This window comes from Sorex fumeus, unplaced genomic scaffold (genome assembly GCF_029834395.1).
Source record: "Sorex fumeus unplaced genomic scaffold, SorFum_2.1 ptg000003l, whole genome shotgun sequence".
Taxonomy (NCBI): Eukaryota; Metazoa; Chordata; class Mammalia; order Eulipotyphla; family Soricidae; genus Sorex; species Sorex fumeus.
In genome coordinates this window covers 61,222,765-61,245,100 of record NW_026606060.1, presented here as the reverse complement: position 1 = coordinate 61,245,100, position 22,336 = coordinate 61,222,765, and the positions used below count along the sequence as shown (strand labels likewise).

Sequence of the window (22,336 nt, the reverse complement as noted above, 5' to 3'; positions counted from 1 at the left end):
TCACTGATTCCTCTGTGAGAGACAGCAATCTCAGGACACACGACCATCTTCCCAAAGCAAGGCAGGAGAAAGGTTCTGGGCATTTCAACCACACTGCACTCCCCCATCACAGATGCTAAGAGCTGTGCTCACATCTGGCTTCGTCAGACACAGCCATTAGAGATGAAGCAGTGGGGGCAAGTGTTGGCAGATCTGTTTACAGGGCCAGAGGCTGAGCTGGGGGAGGATTCTCACGTGGGGAGTGAGCATGGCTGCAGATTCTTCAGTCTCACTGGCCACCACCCGCCACAATGGAGCTTCCAGCTGGCACAGGGATTGATTCAGAACAGCAATGTCTAATAAACATACAACGCGAGGCTAGGGGATGGTTCCACCGCCAAACACTCATGCTTTGCCTGCAGGAGGTCTGGTTTGATCCCCAAGCACTCTGGCAGAAGTGGGCTCCCCCCAGCACCAAGCTGGGGGTGGACGCTGGAGCAGTGACAGGTAGGTCCCAAAAGAAAAACAAAACAGAAAAACAACAAAGAAACAAACAAAAACACAAGTGGGGCTGTCGAGAGAGCGCTGGGATGAGCACAGGCTTTGGGACAGAGGTGGCAGCTCCATCACAGGCATCTTGTGATTTCCCAAACCCAGAGTTGCCCAGAGAAGGCCTCAAGCACTGGAAATGTGGCCCCCAAAACAAAACAAACAAAATAACTGCAAAACAGGGAATGGAGGCCAGGGCAATAGTACAGCAGATAGCACACTTGCCTTGCACACAGCTGACCCGGGTTTGATCCCCGGTACCCCATAGTGCTTCCTGGGGCCAGGCAAGAAGAGCCTGGCTCTTCTGAGTGAAGAGCCCAGAAAAAGCCCGGAGAGATGCAGGGTGTGGCCCCCAAACCAAACAAAGAGCACAGCGAATGGGGAGAAGCTCCAAGGGCTGGAACACATGCTTTATATGCAAGAACCCGGGTTCATGGGCCCTGGAGCACCACCAGGACTGATCCCAGAACACAGGGCAGAAAATGACCCTGAACACCACAAGCTGTGACCCCCCCAAACAACTATATATATATATGTGTGTGTGTGTGTATGTATATATGTGAGTATATGTATATATATAAATAATATATATACATAAACACACATATATATGTATATGCATATGTATATATATCATGCAATTTGGCATATTGAGTATATTGGCATATACTCAATATGCCAAATACCAGTAACAACGATGGGTCTCATTCTCCTAATCCTGAAAGAGCATTGAAATGGCTCTTTTAAAATCTCAGGGCTGGGGCTGGAGCGATAGCACAGCGGGTAGGGCGTTTGCCTTGCACGCAGCCAACATGGCCAACACAGGTTCGATTCCCAGCATCCCATATGGTCCCCCAGGCACCGTCAGGAGTGATTCCTGAGTGCATGAGCCAGGAGTAACCCCTGAGCATTGCCGGGTGTGACCCAAAAAAGCAATAAATAAATAAAATCTCAGGGCTAGGAAGAAGGAGATGTTACTGGTGCCTGCTTGAGGAAATTGACGAACAACAGGATGATCGTGATCGTGATATATCATGCAGATCACACCTGTAAGTTAAAACTGCTCTGCAATGGGTCTACTCTAGGGGCAGGCTTGAGGAATGTTCCGGAAAACTGGAAATGATGGTGATAGGAAGATGCAATGGTGGTGGGATTGGTGCTGGAATATTGACGTAATTGACATAATCATCATGCACAACTTTATAAAAATAATTTTTAAAAATCCTATAACTAAAGAACATGAAAAGAAACAAATAACTGTTATATTGAATGATACATTTTATTTAACCCAATACATCCAAATGTGACTTCAATATGCAATGCCTGTAAAAACCACAGAAATACTTGACCTTTGAGGGGTTTTTGTTGTTGTTGTTGCTTATTGGGTTTTTGGGGGGGGGGACTGGGGCTTGGAGGGTTGGTTGTTTTTTTGGGGGGAGGTGGTTTGGGGGCCACACTTGGTATGGTTCAGGGTTTACTTCTGGCTTGGCACTCAGGAATCACTCCTTACTGGCTAAGGGAACCATATAGGGCGCCCGGGATCTAACCAGGTCTGGCCATGGGTAAGGCAAGGGTCCTACCCACTGTATTATGCTCCAGCCCCCATGTAATTGAAAGCTGGCATTTATGTCCACCCCATTCAAGCACCCAATAGCCACAGGGAGCTTCTGGTTCTCAATTTTTTGGACAGGAAAGCTCTAGAAAATGGTGGTGAACAGGAGCAAGCACTTAATTTATATTGGGGATGCAGAAATCCCAAGACGAAAAGCAACAGCCTCTTAAAGGTCTGAACAGGGTGGAGAGCCACATGGCCCAGCTGAATTCTGCCATTCTTCTGGCCTGCAGTGTCCAGTCCCCGCTTCGAGGTCTTCTTAAAAGAAATGATTCCCCAGGCTGGAGTGATAGCACAGCAGGTAGGGCGTTTGCCTTGCATGCAGCCAACCAGGGCTGATTCCCAGCATCCCATATGCCTCCCTGCACTGCAGCACTGCCAGGAGTAATTCCTAAGTGTAGAGCTAGGAGTAACCCCTGTGCATCGCCAGGTGCAACAAAGAAAGAAAGAGAGAAAAAAGAAGGAAGGAAGGAAGGAAGGAAAAGGAAGGAAGGAAGGAAGGAAGGAAAAGGAAGGAAAAGGAAGGAAGGAAGGAAGGAAGGAAGGAAGGAAGGAAGGAAGGAAAAGGAAGGAAGGAAGGAAGGAAGGAAGGAAGGAAGGAAGGAAGGAAGGGAGGGAGGGAGGGGAAGGAAGGAAGGAAGGAAGGAAGGAAGGAAGGAAGGGGAAGGAAGGAAGGAAAAGGAAGGAAGGAAGGAAAAGGAAGGAAGGAAGGAAGGAAGGAAGGAAGGAAGGAAGGGGAAGGAAGGAAGGGAAAGGAAGGAAGGAAGGAAGGAAGGAAGGAAGGAAGGAAGGAAGGAAGGAAGGGGAAGGAAGGAAGGAAGGGGAAGGAAGGAAGGAAGGAAGGAAGGAAGGAAGGAAGGAAGGAAGGAAGGAAGGAAGGAGAAGGAAGGAAGGGGAAGGAAGGAAGGAAGGAAGGAAGGAAGGAAGGAAGGAAGGAAGGAAGGAAGGAAGGAAGGAAGGGATTCCCGGTATAATAAGTAAGGATGATTAATGGTGGAAGGGGAGTTATTGGGGTTTATGGGGGGCGGAGATTTAAGAACTGGACGAATATCTGGGTTAGGAATTGTGAATTCAAAGTTTGGGGTTGGACATTTGGTTGAAATTGTTAGCGACCTTGAACAAGAGTCCTGGCCAAAGCAGCTAACTGCTAACTTCACTAATCGGAACCGAGAGTGGTTTTGAGGAATCACTTGAGTCATTACAAAGTTGAGGGTATTTTTCACAGTCAAGTCAAAGATAACTGGGTTAAAATGAATACCACTTCTATCGGACCTTAAAGGACTGTGTGCAGAAAACACATTCCCAGACTCAGAAGCCAACTTAAAAGTCATATCCCCAGGCTCGAACTTGTTTGCACATTTTTCCCTGCTCAAATGAACTCCGGGATCCAGAAACAGATGAAGCCTTTATAAAAATTCAGGGGGGGAATGACACCGAGAGCCTGAACGTACAAGGTTCCGACTGGCTGGTCTTGAAATCATACGTTTACTTCACTTGCATTTCTCCTGTTTTTTCTCTCATTTTTGGTAGTGAGCTGCTGCTTTTTCCGGGCGCCCTTCACCGCTCCCGCGGTCCCCAACTCTGTCCTTCCCCTCAAGGGTAGGTGCGTCCTTTCCCGGGTTCCCACCAGCGCCCAGGCGCGCCCAGACTATGCTTTAACGTTTCCTACTACACCCGGCCCCGCGAGCTCAGTTCCCCGGGGTCCACCCCGCGGCCCTGAGCGCCCCATCAGCCCAGCGCTGCCCTGCGCACTTGGGGGAGGGGGGGGTACAAGAAGGAGCCGAGGCTCCACCCAGCCTCCTTCCTCCACAAAACCAGCAAAGACACCCCCACCTCGAGCGACCGAGGCCGGTTTGGCCACTAGATCTTGTATTTTTTTTCGTAACAAAACAAGCCTCCTCCGCCCCAGCCCAAAAAAAAAAAAAATTCAAATTGCAGGCGCGGGCCAATGGGAAGGAGCGGGGCGGGCGGAGGCGGGGCGGGGCGCGGCGGGCTCGGCGGGCGGGGCCGCGCCCCCAGCACGGGCTGCGGGGAACGGGGAAGAGGGGGGGGGAAACGGTACCCTGGGAGTTCGTCTAACAAAAAAAAAAAAAAAAACGCTCTGGGCCCCAGATTTCAGGAGCGGGGGTTTTGGTGTCCTTGTTAATTTTTTTTCCGTTCTTTCTTTTCTGACTCCCCCCCCCCAACCCTTTTCTTGTTTTGTTTTGGTTTTTTTCCATCCAAACCGGCTGAAGCGCGAGACTCCGCCCCTGGCCGCGGCCTCCCGGATCCACCTTAAATCTTCTGCGGAGCCGGAGCAGGGGTCAGTGGGCGCAGCCAATGCCAATCAAGTTTACAACCGCTAGCCCGGTTGGGGAGTGGGGAGGGTGGGGGGGGGGGGAGAATGGATAGAAAAAAAAATGAAAAAAAAACCCGCCGGTCGGAGTTGCGCGGCGCGCACACGGCGGCCCCCGGCGCACGCACCCCAGCGCGCGGCACACAAAAGGCGCGCGCGGGCGCGGAGAGGGCGCGCCGGAGAGAGGGGGGCGCTGTGCCCGGCCGGGCGGCGGGGGTGCCCGCCGAGCGCCCCGGGATGGCGCGCGGGGACCCGGGCGCCAAAATGGTGGCCGCGCTCCGGAGCCCATTTTCTGCCGGGGGAGCCGCGGTGATGCAATCCCCGGCGCCCCGCCTGGACCGAACCTCCGTCTGCGGGAGCGTTGGAGCTGCGCGCCGCGCGCGCGTCCAGTGCTGTTTGTTTGCTGGCGCGGGGGAGGGAGGGCTCGTTCAAAGCATTGGGAAGGGAAAGAAAAAAAAAAAACACCAAAAACGCCCAAAAAACGGCTGGCAGCCTCGTTCCGTGCGGGTCCCCACGCGAGACGGGGGCGCGCGGGGAGGGGGCCCAGGTACAGGAGGCCGCGCGGCCCCCTGGGCAGACGTGTCCCTGCACTTTCGCTTCTACCCCCTCTCGGCCCACCCCACCCCACCCCACCCCACCCCCACTGGCGCAGAGATCCGCGAAGTTTCTCTCACATCCTCCCGGGGGCGGGAGGGGGGTGTCGTATTTTGGTTGCGGGCCTCTAGCCCTCGCAGCTTGGTTTTGCAGGGTTTTTTTTTTTTAATCGGATTTTTTTTGGGGGGGCGAAGGTGGGGTTTGGCTCAGGTGAAGGCGATGGCATATTATTTTTTAATTTTTTTTTTATTTTCTGGAGTAGAAATCAGATCTTACTAGACACTTTTTGATTTTTTTTTTTTTAAAAAACACCTTATTGAAAAGCTAAAAGGCTTGGGCAGGGCAAGTGTCAAAGCGAACCAGGATGGAGATGAAATGGCGACCCCAGGCCGCCGGGGAAAGGTCGCTGGGCGCGGTCAGGGCGGTGGGCGCCCCGGGCCCCGCAAGATCGCGCGCCCCTCTCCCAGGCGGTGCAGCTCGGGGCTCCCTGCTCGCGCCCCCACCCCCACCCCCCTTCCACGACCACCAGCCCGGGGCCGTCCCTGTCCGCGTTTCCCGCGCCAGGCGTTTGGGGATGCGATGGGGACGTTGCAGAGAGGCCGGGAGGGAGGCGGGGACCCCCCACCCCCAGCGGCGGTGGCTCCAGGGCCTTCCCGCGCTCACGTCGCCGTCCCGGGCCGCCGGCGAGCGGGGGACGCTTTCGAAATGCGCGGGGCCGCGGATCATTGGAGCCCGCGAGGGGTGGGAGCGCGCTGCGGGCCCGGGAGGTTCTCCCCTTAGCCGCAGCCCCCCGGGCGCCCTGGAGGGGGCCGGGTACGGGTGTGTTTTGGGGGGTCTATCGGTGGAAAGGAATCGGGGGGGTCCTTGGCTTCTTTCTCGGTGCAGAAGAGAAAGAGAAGCGGGGGTGGGGGGGGCAAGTTTCCGAGAAGCCGCCCAGTCTGGCTGCGCTGGCCCCCGGGGCGCAACCGGCCGGCACGGCCTCGGGCGTTCGCTCGGGGCGCGGGAACTGCACGCAGCAAGCGGGGCGCGGGGGCGCGGGGGCTCCTCGCCCTCGCGATCCCGCCGGCGCCGCTGCGGGAGAACGCGGGACGGGGCGGCGAGTGACCAGCGCCCGTGGCCCGCGGGGCGGGCAGCCGCATCTCGGCCGACGGACGCGGGCGGCGGGTCCCGCTCCCCGAGGTGGGGTGGCGCCCCGGATGGCGGGGTTCGGGGAGCCCTGCGGGAGACCCCGAGGCGGGGAACTGCGTTCCGGGGGTACGTGCAGGGCGCGGCCGACACCCGAGTCTTCGAGGCGCGGCGTTCCCAAATAGCGATCTCCAAAACCAAGAACGACGCCTCTTGGGGGTGGGGGAGAGGGAAACCGGGAACCTGCAGCAATTAAGAGGATTTTCCGCCCCCCTCTCCGTTAGAGACACTTTTTGGGAAGCCTCCTTTGGGGTTTAGAGAAACTGAAGTTTGATTTCCCGACTCTCCCTCCTTCTACCCCATTTTGAATTGTTTTTCTTGCTTTCTCGTTCTCTTCCTGAAATACACCCGTGTGCGTGTTTGGAATAGAAACATTTGAAAAAGGTTGAGTCTTTAATTAAATCTTTTTTAACTTGTAAGAGGTAGCTCAAGTCATCAAAAACAGATGACAGACAGGCACACACACACACAGACACATACACACACACACAAGCTTCGTATCAGTTAACTGAATCTATCTTGTCAAGAACGCTTACTAGGAGTGCAACCAGGTAAGTCAGATATTTATGAAGGAAACGATCTAACCTAAAGCCACGTTTTTGCCACTCAACTCTTAACAGATTCCTCGAAAAAGTTGCTGACTCCTATACCTTATTAAACCATTTTTGAAGACAGTGAGCAGTTACAGAAATCATTTTCAGCGAAGCTAACATTAAAATGCCGTTTACACTTTTAAGTGAAATCAGAATCTCTGCCCTGTGCATATGGGGACCCCAAATCCTCAGATTTAGATGAACCTGTTTTCAGTTGTGTAGATAACTAGGAAATTTAGAACTTGAGGCATTTAGGTGACAACCAGTTTGTTTTTGTGTGTGTGTGTGTGTGTTTTTTTTTTTTTTTTGGCATAAGTGTTCTAACTGTGCATACACGCCAGTTCCTAAAGGATCTGTTTTGGACAAACAGTATAGTCGAGATGGTGGGAGCACTGTTGTTGCATTTCTTCACAACTTTGCATGTGTGAATCCAGAGTTTGGAGAAGTCACCGAGTTACTTTCATTTTCAATCTTGCCAAAGTGTGATCAGTCTACACTTACGTAAGAAATTTTGGTTCTGACACACTCATATCCTAGAAGACGTAAATATTTGAATGCCTAGAGATTTTGACAATCTTTTTTATGTGAAAATGCGGTTTCTCCACATCTCCGGCATCACTGCACTCATACAGAAGCAAGTGGAAATAGTGACGGCGACATCGGGGCCCACATAAACAGCTTGTGAGTTGTGAGCCTGACTTTTCTAGATATTTGTCACTGTCTATTGTTATTTGTGTAAATATAACTAGTCATTACCTCCAGCTTAGTAAAGCACAAAGCACGCTACAGCTCAGTGAATAGCTATGAAGTTTTCTTTATTGATTGCTTGATGTGTAACAATAATCGGCATCTTTTTCACACATTACAAAAAAATTATACGTGGCTCAGTATGCAATCTTTTAAGCATAGCCGTATTATTTAACAGAAGAGGGGGAAAAGAAACCTATACTACCCAACACAGCATTTACAAATGCACAAAACATGCCACTTTGGCTTGTATATTGTCTAGATTAAAAAAAAAAAATCTCTTTTAACATAAATAAGTTAGTATAATTTTTCAGTGTTTTTACAGAGTTATGTACACAGGTACATTTAAAATGGTTTGTTTCATACATACACAGGAAATGTAAAAATACTGTTTAAAAATGTAGTATCCATCCCCCCTTTTCCCCACCAGTATGCTGACTCTCCAGGCACTTTCCTTTAAAAACACCATTCTCCTTTGGGCAAATTAACAAATCAAATGAGACACTTTCAATTAAAAAATCATTTCATTTTTTTAATGACATTATTTCTAGATCTTAAAAAAAATGCCAAGGATTTAGAATTATGGCGACTGTCTGCACAGCTCAAAGTGAAAAAGACATTTTCTCAACAAATCTGGTAAAACTTGGATAGTCATTTTTGAGCATTCAGAATTCCCCTGATGCACCCCAGATTTTTTTTGCCCAGAATTACCTGGAGTGATTTTTCCTAACTGATGAATAATTAACTGGTAAATTCCAACTTGAAGCAAGAATGGGGGCAGGGGGGAGAAACACTGAAAAAAGTTTTTTTCTTTTAAAAAAAAAAAAAAGACTTTTACTGTCATGTAACGGAATTACCAGAGCTCCGGAATGAGAATATACTTTGTAAGTCAATATTGGTATTTGGATGAATTTTGAATCAAGTATCAGTTCTCACCGAAAGGAAGAAAACAATTCAAACCCTTCCCCCAAACCGCTTCTTTTAACACAAGTCCACTATTTTTTTTTCTCCTTGCTATAAATCAAAGCAAGCTCTTCGAATCCCCCCCACCCTGCCAATTTCTCCAGCCCTCCCTGCCCTCCCTCCCTGAAGTTTTATGTGCTACATAAAAGGTAAAAACTATATACACAGGTAGTACAATGAAGCAAATAAGGAACACCTAGTTGCACAATGCTACATCCATCGCTTTTAGAGGCAGGTCATTTAAGAACGCCTAACATTTTAGTGTTATCATGTTGTTGCTTTTCAGTGCTTATACAGGATGTCCACTCCTCGGAGTCAGCAATACGTATTTTAATTTTTTTTCCACTTTTATCTTCCTTGCTTCATCAAGCAGTGATGTAGCCGATAAACAAGGAAACAGACCCCAGTTCTGCAAAAGAAACAAAGCAGCAAGAATTAGGAGAAGAGCGCTGGCCAATGTGGCCTAGTCTGAGCCCAGAAGCCCCAGCCCGTGGAAAGGAAACGTGCCCACGGGAGCTGCTGCCTGCATCATCTCTCCACCCGGGGTCCTTCCTGGCCTCTGTGTTGTGCACTTTCATCTACAGCGGGTTTACAACAGCGAGCAACTGTACCTCCCAGGGGGGATTTGGCAATGTTTGGAGACATTTTTGGTTGTGCAGCACTGGGGGTCTGGGTGATGGGAGGGTGCTGGGGGGGCGGTGCAGAAGAGGCCAGGGATGCTGCTACAGCACACAGGCCAGCCCCCACAACAAAGAATTATTCTGTCCCAAATGTCAGGAGTGTAGAAGACTGAGAATCCTAGTTTAGAGCAGGGCAGAGGTGGAGGAAAATTCAGAAACAGGTACACTTTCACAGCAACAAAATGCTCTAGATTTGAAAAGAAACTAGAATCATAAATAGGAAAAACATAATTGGCACTCACAAGGAAACTTTTTTTTTCTCCCTTTTTCTCCCCCAGAGCATTCTGGTGTCTTAGTCATCTGTAGAATATAGCTACTCCCATTTTGACTAATCTCTGAACTGGCGATACAGAGCAACAAACGCCAGGGACGGGATGGTGCCAGGCCAGAATGGACGCCTGCCACACTCCCACTGTGGCTCATCTGATGAGCTAGGCCACAAGTCACAAACCAACATGCAGCAAATAGGAATGCTGTTTCAGGAGACATTTTCCCACTGCTACAATATTGATTCCAGAATGCTGCTTTGTAGTGTTTCTGAAAAAACATCAGTTAATGTGAGTAAGGGGTGTGTGTGTGTGTGTGTGTGTGTGTGTGTAAGGATCACAAAAAACAAACTTGAATTCCCATTTAACTGTTGTGTTGGTAGGCTGTGAAAAGCAAGGTCAACGTTTATTGAAAGTTCTTTCTATGTTAGTGTATTTATTGGGGAGCTGGGGGTGGCCCAAATCTCTAAGATGTTTACAAACTACTAATGTATGTGCGTTTGATCATTGGGAGAGCCAATTCATAGGAAGTGGGAGGGGGCTGAGTTATTCAAATTAGTTATGCATGTTAATCAGTGTAGTAATGGAAAAGTCTCCACTTCCCTTGTACGGGCCAGCCCTGGCCAGCCCTGATATCTACTCTCCATTTCCCCTACAAATAGCCAAATCATCCTGTTCTCCAGCGATTAGCATACACATGCTGACGTGTTCCTGGATTGCTTACTTACTCCAGCAGAGTAAATTTTACTTCTGCTTTACAACTTCTGGGTAGAGAAATACAAGAGGAACTTAAGTATTTTTTGAGCTTTCCTTTTAGACTTAAAAAAAAAACTACACCAGTTCCCTTCACGTCCACTAACTTCTCAGTAAACAAGGAAAGGGACAGTTTTTCTTGGGGGGGGGGGGCGGGGGAAGGGAAGAAAACCGACTGAAGAATGTAACCTACCTCCCTTTCACTTTTAAAATCTTTTGATCCTCCAAAGAGGGGGCCCACCTTGTGGCTAACCTTCCCCTCCAACGTGGACCTGTAACCACTGCCTGCCATTCCTCCCTGTCTCCGTCAAAATAGCGCTCCAAGGAAACCTCAGGGAAATGTGGGGTTGAGTTGATTGCCCAGGTCTCGGTGGGGGGGAGGGGGACGCCTCTTCCCAGCACGTCTGGGCGGTGCTCACGGGGACTGGGTCCAAGCCCAAAAGCCCAGGCCACTTGTCCTCATGTCAGATTCCAAGGAAAAGTGTCTCTGGTCCAACTAACCGTTGGCTTTACGTCTGGCGTCTTCGCATCCCCGGCTTCTTGGGCGTCTGCTCCACGGAGCCGCCGTTGGGGGAACCGTCGGGAACGTTTTCTTCTGTTCTGTTGGCTCTTTTGTTTTGAGCACTGGAATCTGGGGGCGAGGAGGAATGAGCACACGCATGAAATCCCTAGCAGCAAGGCACAAAGGGCTGACACAAGCCGGCCCACTTAGCAGGGCGCCCCCAGACCCACGGTGTCCACCCACAGTCATGACCCGTCGGGTCCCAGTCAGTGGCCTTTACGGGCCCGCAACAGTGGCGGTGTGTCTCGAACTGAGGGTGCATTCTACAGCCCGGGGGTGGGGGTGGGGGATGGGGGGGTACGAGTGGAGAGGGAGGCCCCGCTTCCCCCCCCCTCCGCTGATAAACACCCCAACCTTGTCAGCGCCCTGCGCCTGGAGGGGTGGATCCGTAGTGATGTTTTTCAGTGTAAGAGCAATTATCAGATAACACAATCTCAGGCTTCCGACTCAAAAATCATAAACAGGCGCCGCGAGTCGGCTCGCGGGCGTTGCAAAGCGGAGACGAGGAAAGTTTCACAACCACCAGCCCCCCCCCCCGCCCCTCCCCGTCCCGCTACCGCACCCCCAGCAGAATCGAAGGCGCTGCAAAACAAAGTCGACGTAAAGACCTCAAGGAGGCAAAGCTTTCCCCTCCCCCCCCAACCACACACCCCAGGACAGACGGGACGGCCGGAGGAGAGGAGCAGGACAGGCATTTCTCGCTTGGGGGGGGGGGGTCCCCTACCTTCCGCCGCAGGTCGCTTCCTGCACTGCTCGGCGAGCCCCGTCTGGCTGTCCGCAGCATCGCTCTTCTGCTCCCCCAAATGCGTGTCCTCTGAGTTTGCCTGGGACCCCATTAAAGGCACCGGCTGGCGATGCCCGCTGACACCCTGGCTCTCCGGCGCCGGCACCTTGCAGGCGCCCTTCGGGGGGCGCGGGGGTCTGTAGTAGAACTCGGGCAAGCTGCTCTTCTCCACCTCCTGCCACTCGTACTTGCCCTCCAGGGGCTTGTGGTTCTGGAAATCGAAATTCCACTTGCGCTGGCTCGCCTCCTCCATGTCTCGGCAGTGCTTCTCCAAGTCCCGGGTTAACTCTTCGTGATTGACCGGGCCGAAGAGGTTCCTGCAGGCCGACGGCTTGGGGTACTCGGCCGCCCGGCCGTCCATCCGCTCCAGGCTCGGGCTCCCGTTGGGCACCCGCACGTTTGACATCTTCCTTCCCCGCCTCGGCGCGGCCGCTCGGAGCGCGCGCGATCCGAAAAAAAGCAAAACAAAACAAAAAAACCCAAAACCCGAGCGAGCCCAGCAACGCCCCGACGCAGCCCGCAGCTCGCTCGCTCGCAGGCTCCTCCGGCCGCCGCTCGCCCGGCGCGCCAAGAGCAACAACACACGGACGAGTAACTGCGCGGGCGTCAGGAGCGCGCGGGCGCGGGGGTGGGGGCGAGGGGGGAAGCCCCGGCCCCGGCCGGCCCGAGTCGCGGCGGATCAAGTGGACGGGGAGGGCGGGGAGCCGGGATGGGAGGGAGGGAGGGAGGGAGGGAGCGGGGGGCGGGTGGCCCGGCCCCGCCGAGTCCCGGCCGCTGCGAGCCCGCGGGTCCCCACGACCCCCGGCGGCTCCCCCAAACCTTGGCGGGCGGTCCCGGTACCGGAGCGGGCGAAGCGCGCCCGGGAGCGCGCGCGCGCGCGGGGGAGCCGGGGAGGCGGGCGGGCGGGCGGGCGAGAGAGGAGCACCCCGAAAAAAAGGCGAGCCCCCTTTTTTAAGTGGCCAATATGGCGGTGGAGGGGAGGCTGACGAAGAGGAAGATGATTGACAGCGCGAGTCTATTTAAACAGAGGCCGCGATCCATTGGTCGCGGCGCCGGGAGCCGCCCAGCCCCGGGCCGGGAGCGCGGCCTTAAGGTGGCCCCGCGCGCCGCCGCCGCCGCCGCCGCCTCCCCGCCTCCGCCCGCAGATTGGCTGCTCGCGTGATGGCTGGAGGGCGCCGGCTGCCAGCAAACCTGCTCCGGCTGGCCTCGGAGAAATTAAAAATAAGACAAACAAACGAGCCAAACGGCCGCGGGAGCCGGGGAGGGGCCTGCGCGGCGCGGCGCGGCGGCCGGGGCCTGCGCTCGGCTTCCCCGCCGCTGCCCGGAGCCCCGAACTCCCGCGCCGGGTTGCGTTGGGGTGGGGGGTGGGGAACGAAGGGGGGCGCGCCCCGACGGCCGGCCCGGCCCGGCCCTCCGCCTCGGGGAGTTTGGGGCCCCCGCCCGGGAGGTGCGGGCGGGGAGGGGAGGGGAGGGGACGTTCACTGCGCGGCGGCGCGGGAGTGTGGGGGTCCCCCCCAGGCGAGGGTGCCGCCGCGGCGGGGGGGGGGGGGGATGAGCAGTGCTTCGCTCCCCCTCTTCTCGCCCAAGCGTTTGCTGTCCGCGAGGGAGGGGCACGGAGCCTCGCAAGAAGCCCACGCGAACTTTCTCGACTTTAGCTCGGAGTGGACTTAAGTGCCGCGCTTGGGAACGGCTGAGCCGGAGCTCGCCCTTCCTAGAAACCCAAGTATTTCGGGCTACAAAAACAAAAAGCTCGAGTCCCTAATGATGTTGCCCAGAGTCAGTTCGCATCCCCGAGGTGTCACCCTCCCCCTCCTATCCCCCCGCACCCCCCCCCACTCGCGCCCGTGGCTTCTTCGAAGGCCGGTGGGGGTGCGTGTGGGAACTCTGCAAATTTTCTCTCTTTCTGGGGGGGGGGGGGGGGGGGTTGTAGCAGTTCCCTCTACTTGTGCCGGGCTGCCAAGCGCAAGGTCTGCACCACCACCTTTTAGGGCCTCCAGATTCACCAGAATCACCTAGAATAATGTCCAGGCGACCTGCTGTCTCCCCAGGGCTCTGAGGCCTTGGAGAGTGAAAACAGCGTCGGGACGAGGGATTTATACAACCACTGCACCTGTGTGAACTAACTCTAGAATTTCTGCTCTGCACCTTGGATCTCTGTGGTCCTGGGCAGGGTGGTGGGAATTAAAACAGAAAGAGCAGGTCCACCCGGGCAGAGACAGCTCCACAGGGCCTGCCCCGGCCCCATGGCCCCTTATGATCTTGGTCTGGGCCAGAGTCCATTCTTTGGGCTGCCAAGAACCACCTTTAGTTCTAACAATCCTGAGTGTGGCCACTAGCCCCCAGTGCCCCTGGCTGCCAAAAGGTCTACTCTCTAACTTGACTATTTGTCCACTCTAGGTGGGGAGTGGGGGGGGGGGCTCCCCTCACACCCTTCCAAAGAACTGCCAGGAGGGCCCTTGTGTGTCCCCACCCTCTCTTTTTACCAAACAGCAAACTGTGTTCCTTGAGATGTTTCCTGTTCAGGGACACAGAGCCGGTGGGTAGCCCAGCCAGGACGGCCTGGGAACACTCAGACTGGTTCTTTGGCTGTTCCTGTCCTTCCCGGTGGCCCCAGCTGCCTCGAGCTTTTGTCTCGAGGCACCTGTACCTTCGCTCCCCAGCTCATTCAGAATGCCCCCTGCCTGCTGCAGCTGTTTCCTGCGTGTGGCCCGGGGTCGCTGAGGCCTCAGGCAGCCGAGGCAGCTGTCTCTGCCCTTTGGTGTCACTCTCCACTCCCTCGGCTGAAATGCAGATTCCCAAAGGGGAAAAGCCCAAGAGCAGGGAGGAGGCCGGTGTCCAAAGTCTCCCTCTACCCCGAGCCCACAACAGAGGTATCTGCAGTGCCCGCCTCCAGACCATCATTTGCACCCTAGCGCTGGTACTAAAGCCTTGTCCAAAAATAAATAAATAAATAAAATTTTTTTTGGATAATTGCTGGGCTATACAGGAATTCTGTGCTATCTGGAGGCATAGCTCCGCAGACATAAAATCCTGCCACCAAAGTTGAAGCAGAACCTCACCACCCAAGCCTGATGATCATCTCTTCACCGGGCAGCAGGATCTCAAAATAGAGAAAAGCAATCCTGTGATCCCCACACCCGCACTTGCTGGACCCCTCCCCTTCCCCAGCTCCAAGGGAGGAGCCCCATTTTGTGGCTTTGTGAATCTTGGAAAGTAACCGGGCCACAGTCACGCCACCTTAAGACACGGGACTGTGTTGACAGCGACCACGCCTCAACTAGGTGGAACAAAACGCTAGAGTTTTGTTGACTGCGGCGGTGGCAGCGGGCTGTCCCGCGCCGGAGGAGCGGGTCCCCGGCGGGTGCGAGGGATGCAGGAAGGGCAGGGGGTGGGGGTGGGGCAGCGCCCAGTCACCCTCCCCGCGGATAGGGGGGCGGCGGTGCGCCAGCCAAGTTTTAAAGTTTGGGGTCGACGGCAGCGGCTAGGCGGGGCCCGGGCGGGAGGAGGTGAGGGAGGAGGAGGAGGAGGAGGAGGGTGGGCCGGTTCCCTCTGGGTGCTGCTCTAAGATGGATCTTGCGTCCCCAACACCCAGTCCTGCGGCCGCTTTCTTTCCCGTATGCCAGGTGCCCTCTGAAAGTTGCCAATGTCACTGGGCACCTGAGATTCCTGTGTCCCCTGCATGCCCGGGAGAGGAAGCAAAGCGACATGAAGCACCTGTGTAAGAGACCAATGTTCCCGTGGGGGCGCGGGAGACAGCCCCCTGGGTGGATGCCTACCCATCCAACCCTCCCCCCAGAACCCTGATTCCTCCTATGGCGAGGGTCGGGGTCCCTCCTGGGAGGCAGCTTTCACTCCATTTCAATCTCACGGATCAGACGCATTGAGCAGGCGCTATGAAGTTGAGGGCCTGTCCTTCCCGCCTGCCCTCTTTAGACAAATATTGACCCGCGGGTCTTAAATATGGAAGTAAGGCAGCATCTGGGGGCGTCTGAGTAAACAGATTGAAACGTGGCTGAAACTTACAAAAGGGAGAGGGGAGAGAAAATAAACACAGTGCAAATATAAGATATATACAATGTAAAGCCATGGTTGGTGCTTTGCAGAAAATAACAAGCAGGTGGGGGAAGGGAGGGGAAGAGGGTTGGGAGGGTTTGATGCAGTAGAAGGCTCCAGAAAGTTACTTTGGAGAGAGCTGGGCCCCCTTTTCACATCTAAAGACATCTGAGGAGTCCAGACGCGGGAGGAACCAAGGCAAAGGTGCCCCCTTGCCTCTCACCCATTCTGCCATGGGGTCTCACCAGACCTTCCGGGTCTGAAATGGTCCTTGACATTGGGGAGGGAGAAGTTCAGCTTGGAAGGAAGTGATCACCCAGTGTGGTATGCCTCAAAGTGTTCTTCTCAGTTGCTAGAGAGTGAAAGAAAGGGTACCCAGGTCCAGCCCTGGCCTCTGGGGAGTGCCCCGTGACCTGGAGACAGCCAAAGCAGACAAAGCTTCAGTGATAGAAAGACAAAGGAGGGGGCTGGAGTGATAGCACAGCTGGTAGGGCGTTTGCTTTGCACGTGGCCAACCAGGGTTCGATTCCCAGCATCCCATATGGTCCCCCGAGCACTGCCAGGAGTAATTTCTGAGTGCAGAGCCAGGAGTAACCCCTGTGCATCGCGGAGTGTGACCCAAAAAAGAAAAGAAAGACAAAGGAGGAACAAAGACAAAGGAGGAACAAAGAAGAAGACTTCCTGGAGAAGGTGACAGGCCTAGCTAGAAATCAGCCCTTGCGGAGTGAGGCTAAGTCAAGATTAGAAGGTTGTAGCAAGGGGGCGGGGACCCAAGGGAGGCCATGGATGGTAGGTAACAGAATAAAACCCACGCATTCAGTGAGGGGACTGAAGAAAAGAATGCCACCACCTTTCCTGTAGAGCCTCTTCGACAAAAGCACCCCTGGGCTGTGGGCCTGCTGAAAGAGGGTTAATGAGACAGTGTCCAGGGACAGAGCTAATGAACAGCTGGGCAGGCAGCAGGCTAGGGTCTCACAGGGGAGCCAGAGGGGACACAGCGGCCTGTGACAGGGTCCCAAGAGGCAGATGAGGTGCATGAGTGCATGAGCCAGGAGTAACCCCTGAGCATCGCAGGGTGTGACCCAAAAAGAAAAAAAAAAGAAGAAAGAAAGAAAAGAAAGACAAAGGAGGAACAAAGAGGAAGACTTCCTGGAGGAGGTGATAGGTCTAGCCAGAAATCACTTCTTGCAGAGTGAAGTTATCTGTCTTGATGCACAGAGAGGCGTCCAGGGTCCTGCGCTGCCTGAACCATCCAAGCTTTGTGTTCAGAAGTGGCCTTGCCAGTGGAAGAAGGGATGGGTGGGGTGTGCGGGGAGGCTGACCCTACCAGGAATGCTGGAGGCTGATGGGATCGGCTCCAGCAAAAGCCACTCAGCACCTGCGCCCGGGCTGCACAGAAGGAGGGGAAGGGAAGACACACACAGAGAGGACAGAGGAGGGCCTTGGGGAGGGGGGGTGAGGGAGGAGCTCTCGGTTTCAGCCCAGTGGCTGAGAGACTAAAATCAGAAAAAGGCAGCTCAGGATGGGGCTGGAGCAATAGTACAGCCGGTAGGGCATTTGCCTTGCACGTGACTGACCCGGGTTCGATTCCCCGTATCTCATATGGTCCCCTGAGCACCGCCAGGAGTAATTCCTGAGTGCAGAGCCAGGAGTAACCCCTGTGCATCTCCGGGTGTGATCCAAAAAGAAAAAAAAAAGAGGCAGCTCAGGAGCTGGACCCGGGAATGCTGGTTTCCCTCCCGAGTCCTTCCCTTCTGGGTAGTTAGAACTGGGCCCCCGCTGGCTCCTGAACGAAATTACCCAGACTCCTTTGTTTAAGGGATAACCTGGCCAGGTGATTAGAGAGTTCCAGCAGGAGGGAAGCAAAAATGACCCGTGTCTCCCCAGCCTGGTGCCCAGTTGATGTCCCAAGAGCTCTTTTGTGCTCTCCTCCTCCTTCCCTGGGACGAAATATTCAGGCACCCCCCACCACCACCACCACCACCTCTGCAACCTGGGGCAATCAGAGTGGCCTCCACCTGCTCCCCGGGGTCCCTGACCTGACTGCAGAGAAGACTTTTCCTTGGACCATTTTGCTTTCCACCTGCTCGTTTGAGCAGCTGACCCCTCATCCCAGCTGATAATGACGGGACAGTTTGGAAGCTAACGATGTAATCCAGGTGAGGGGCTGCAGCCGCGGCCCTGCCTTTCCTGGGTGAGGTCTCAGTTTCGGTCCACAGCGCTGCCCCCCAAAAGAATTCGGATCACATAGTGTGTGCGTTGAAGTTAATTGGAGCTGAGAGAGAACGGGAGAGTCTATCCCCCAGAGGGCAATAGAAACCACATGGCAGGCAGGAATAGCTGCTGACCCGGGAGAGGAAGGACACTGCAGGAGGGGACGGGAGGACTCGACAGGGCTCTCCAGGCTTCCATATCACGTGTGCCTGCTGTCATTATTTCTTTGCACTGTTGTTTTGGTTTTAATTTGGGGCTACACCCCGCTTGCCTGCCTCCCCCCCTCCCCGCCCCCAGTGCTCAGGTATCACTCCTGGGACCTTATGTGATGCAGGGAACCTGGGTCAGCTGCCTTCAAGGGAATTTCCTTGGGTGCCCTACTGTCACCCCACCCACTGTCACCATTTCTACCCTGTCCCTCATTCTCCTCTCCAAGAGCCTGCTCTCTTGGCACCTCAGGCAGCAAAGGACATGGCGAAGAACCCCATCCCCTTCCTCCCGTGGGTCCGATGGGAGAAGACTGGCAGACGTGACTCCAACTTGGCCAACCAGAGTTTCTGTAAAGTTAGGCTGAGGCTCAGAAATTTCAGACCGAAGATTTATCAGGTCGGGCCACAGCATTAGGACAGCAGGTAAGGCACTTCGCCTTGCATGTGGCTAACAGGGTTCAGTCCCTGGCACCACATAGGGTCCCCGAGCCCTGCCAGGAGTAATCTCTGAATGACAGTCAAGAGGGCGTCCTGATGGCTGGAGTGATAGGACAGCGGGTAGGGCATTTGCCTTGCACGTGGCCGCCCTGGGTTCGATTCCCAGCATCCCATATGGTCCCCCGAGCACCGTCAGGAGTAATTCCTGAGTGCAGAGCTAGGAGTAACCCCTGTGCATCGCCGGGTGTGACCCAAAAAGCCAAAAAAAAAAAGAGAGTCCTGAGTCCAGGTATGGCCCCCCAAACACAACCAAAGACAGGGGCTTGAGTGATAGCACAGAGGGTAGGGCATTTGCCTTGCAGGAGACCAATCTGGGTTCGATTCCCAGCATCCCATATGGTCCCCGAGCACTGTCAGGAATAATTCCTGAGTACAGAGCCAGGAGTAACCCCTGTGCAAAAAAAAAAAAAAAAGATAAAAGCAGAGACTGTCAGTTCAAGATGAATAAGCTAAGGTCCATGTGGAAGGCAGAATTAGGTCCATGCCTGGTAAGGATTGTAGCGGGGGGAGGGGTCCCATTCCTCCCCAAGATGCTCTTGATGTTCCACTACCTGCTCTTGCGTTGCAAGCTCTGGCCTCGGTATCTAAAGCCCTTTCCCCCAGACTCCAAACTGTATGCAGGTTTCTGTTGGCGAGCCCCAGACACCTGCAGTGAGCACAAAGCTGTGTTCACTAGGGTCACAGTCCACCTCCATAAAACCACATTTGCAAGACAATGCGGTTCTTATCCTCTCTGGCAGATGAAGACTGAGATAGGACAGGCCAAGCTTTCTAGAACCACAAAAGACAGCAAGCCCATCTGACTCCGCGCCTGCTCTCTGAGCTGGTTCACGGCTCAACTAGAAAGGACCATGTGTGTGGGGGGTGGGGGGGAATTACAGATGATTATCACGGAGGCTTTTTTTTTTAAATTTGCCCACTGCACACGATTCAGCAAAAGAAAGTTCTGGAAAAAATTTGGTTTGAATTCTTTGAGAGAGAAAAAACGGCATCTTTGAAAGAAAACTGAATTCCAGAAGGGCTTAAAACCTATCTGGACATTATTTAAAGAAATAAAACCTCATCAGGCACTGAAACTTAGATAAAAACCCTTCCTTTTCCAGTAAAATGCCGTCAGCAAATGTAGGTTCTCCAGTATTTCTGGCTATAAACATAGGAAACAAAGTTTCAAAACATGGGTGCCTGACCACATACATGATTTTATCTCCACCCTGGAGCCTCGACCCAGGGTGACTTGAACCTGGAATTTGGAATAATAAATGAATTCCCTCCCAAGTCGCCATTTTAAGCAGCATCCAGTTATTGGACAAGGAGAAAATACACCGAAAAAGAAAGCCTGGCTCAATTCTGATGGCTGCCTTCGGTTTATGCAAACGCACTCCCCCACCCCAAAATCAAATAAACCTTGAAATTGCCCTTTTTCTGCCCCTGTCCACTCTCTGAATAATTTTTCACATGAAAATGTGTTCATTCCTTCATTCATTAAATGTTTAATGAGCTTGTACCAGATGCCAAACTCTCTGGGGACCCCGCGGAAAACAAAGCTCGCCTAAGTCCCTGCTGTCCTGGCCCGTCGCTGGCCCTCCACTGTGGACACAGACAACACACAAATACAGCAGCGGAGCGGGGAGGTGGCTGTAAGTGCCAAGAGGAAAAATAAAATCGTGGAGGTCCAGGAGTAAGGCGAAGGCAGATACAGATGTCCACAGGGAAGGCCCTTTGAGAGAGGGCTCGGGGTGGAGACTCAGATTCAGGCCCGCAGGTCCTTGGGGATGCTGATAAGACTCCTGTGGTCCAAAGCAGAAGGGAGGAGATGAAAATTAAGGAGGGCCGCGCACTGCTCGCTGTGCAGTGTGGTGAATGAAACGCCCATCCACACATCTCACCCAGGCAGTAAGGCGGGAGGGTCTAAAATTAGGCTCCCTGCGGGGTTCTGGAGAGATAGCACAGGGGCTCACCACTTCTGGGACCCCTCAAATAATAAAGTGTAACCAGACGCTGGGGCTGGAGCAATAGTACAGTGGGTAGGGTGCTTGCCTTGCACGCGGCCGACCCAGGTTTGATTCCTAGCATCTCATATGCCAGGAGTAGTTCCTGAGTGCAAAGCCAGGAGTGACCCCTGTGTATTGCGGGGTGTGACCCTAAAAGAAAAAAAAAGTGTAACCAGATGCAATCAGACAGCCCGGCTGGAAGGAGGCCAAAGAAGTAGGGGGTCAGCCCTACCTACAGGCTGTAGGGCGTGGGTGGAGGGACCCCCAACCTGAGATTTTCCCACCTGGTTCCTCCTGTGAGGCCACACTGCTCCCTCAGAGGTTTTACTCTGCTTCCATGAAAATGGTCTTGTCCACCATTTCCCCCAATCTCTTCTCAAGGAACAGCATTTGGAAATGGTGTGAAGGAAATGAATGCAGAGTTGGTGTCACGGGTGAGTCTCCTATTTCAATGGCTACTATTGGTCTCTTCTGTTCCCGTCATAAAAGACAGATTTACCAGAGGAACAATATAAGGCGAGATGGTACAGTGGGAGATGGTACAGTGGGTGGGGGGTAGGGCACTTGCCTTGCATACAGCTGACCCAAGTTCAATCCCCATGGTCCCCTGAGCCCCAGCAGAAGTGATCTCTGAGCATAGAGCCAAGAGTAAGCCCTGTGCATCAAAACATATGGCCCAAATTCCAAAACGAAAAGAAAAAGAAACAGTGTAAGACTTCATGATAAATTATTAGCATATTAATCATTCTGAACAAGAACTGAGTGCTGAAAGGAGGTAAAGTGATATACGTGATGACTGTTCGGTAACAGTATTGTAAATCACAGTGCCTAGAAGGAAGATGAGAGAGGGAGAGAGAAAGAAGGAGAGAGAGGGAGGGAGGGAGGTGGGGGAAAGGGAGAGGGAGAGGGAGAGAAGTGTCTGCCATAGAGGTGGTGGAGGAGGGAAACTGAGGACATTGGTGGTGGGAAATAGACACTGCTGAAGGGATGGGTGTTGGAACATTGTATGATTGAAACTCAATCATGAACAACTTTGTAACTGTGTATCTCACTGTGATTCAATAACAAAAAAACTATTAGTATATTAAATGGGTTAAATATTACAGCAAGATGAAGCGTTTCCTGCCCTGCTGTAATGACTTTCTCCTTCCAAATCAAATCTGATGAATGTCCTGAGGATCCTGCTGGCCCAGGGGGCCAACGCTATTTCCTGTGTCAAATGCAATTTGCAATCTGTCCTTCACACAGGATGCAATTTCTGACAGAGACTGCATCAAGAAGCTTCCCTTCTCTTATTGCAGAAACAGAGAGCTCCGGAGGGGTGAGACTTCTGTGGCCACAGGAGAACCGGCAGAACTGGCAATCCTGTAGAATTCTCTCTGGAGCTTTCATGTGGCATGGTCACAGCTGACCTGCTATGCCACTTACAAAGCCTGGAGTGGGGCCGAGAGATAAAACAGCGGTTAAGGCGCTCTCCTTGCATGCCTCCCACCCGGGTTTCATCCCTGACACCTTATATGTTGCCCTGAACCCAACAGGAATGATCCTGAGTGCAGAGCCAGGAATAAGCCCTGAGCACTTTCGGATGTGTCCCCTACACCCCCCCCCCCAAAAAAATCCTGACCACTCCAGGTGGGGCCTCTACCTCCAAAAATATACAGCGTGAAGGGACAGCTCAAGGCCAGAACTAGAGCCCTGGGCCTGCAAATATCCCGTAACCCTATTTCCAATCTACCTTTCTCTATTTCTACACATTTAATTTAAAATTT

The 22,336-nt window shown here is 53.4% G+C and overlaps 1 protein-coding gene across 1 annotated transcript; it reads right to left on the bottom strand.

The window, feature by feature from the left end:
- Nucleotides 1–10,730: 10,730 nt before the first annotated feature.
- On the bottom strand, nt 10,731–12,085 carry CDKN1B (cyclin dependent kinase inhibitor 1B). The gene is made up of 2 exons (XM_056117119.1): nt 11,543–12,085; nt 10,731–10,887 (listed from the first exon to the last, which is right to left on the bottom strand). Exons 1-2 carry the CDS (start codon nt 12,006–12,008, stop codon nt 10,766–10,768), a joined length of 588 nt encoding a protein of 195 aa, XP_055973094.1. The 5' UTR covers nt 12,009–12,085; the 3' UTR covers nt 10,731–10,765.
- Nucleotides 12,086–22,336: the final 10,251 nt, after the last annotated feature.

Excerpts from the sequence above, each read along its gene's own strand:
- CDKN1B (XM_056117119.1), bottom strand. The coding sequence starts at position 12,008 with ATGTCAAACGTGCGGGTGCCCAACGGGAGCCCGAGCCTGGAGCGGATG. Across the intron at positions 10,888-11,542 it reads GAAGCGACCTGCGGCGGAAG|ATTCCAGTGCTCAAAACAAA; the intron begins GTAGGGGACCCC and ends CCTCGCCCCCAG.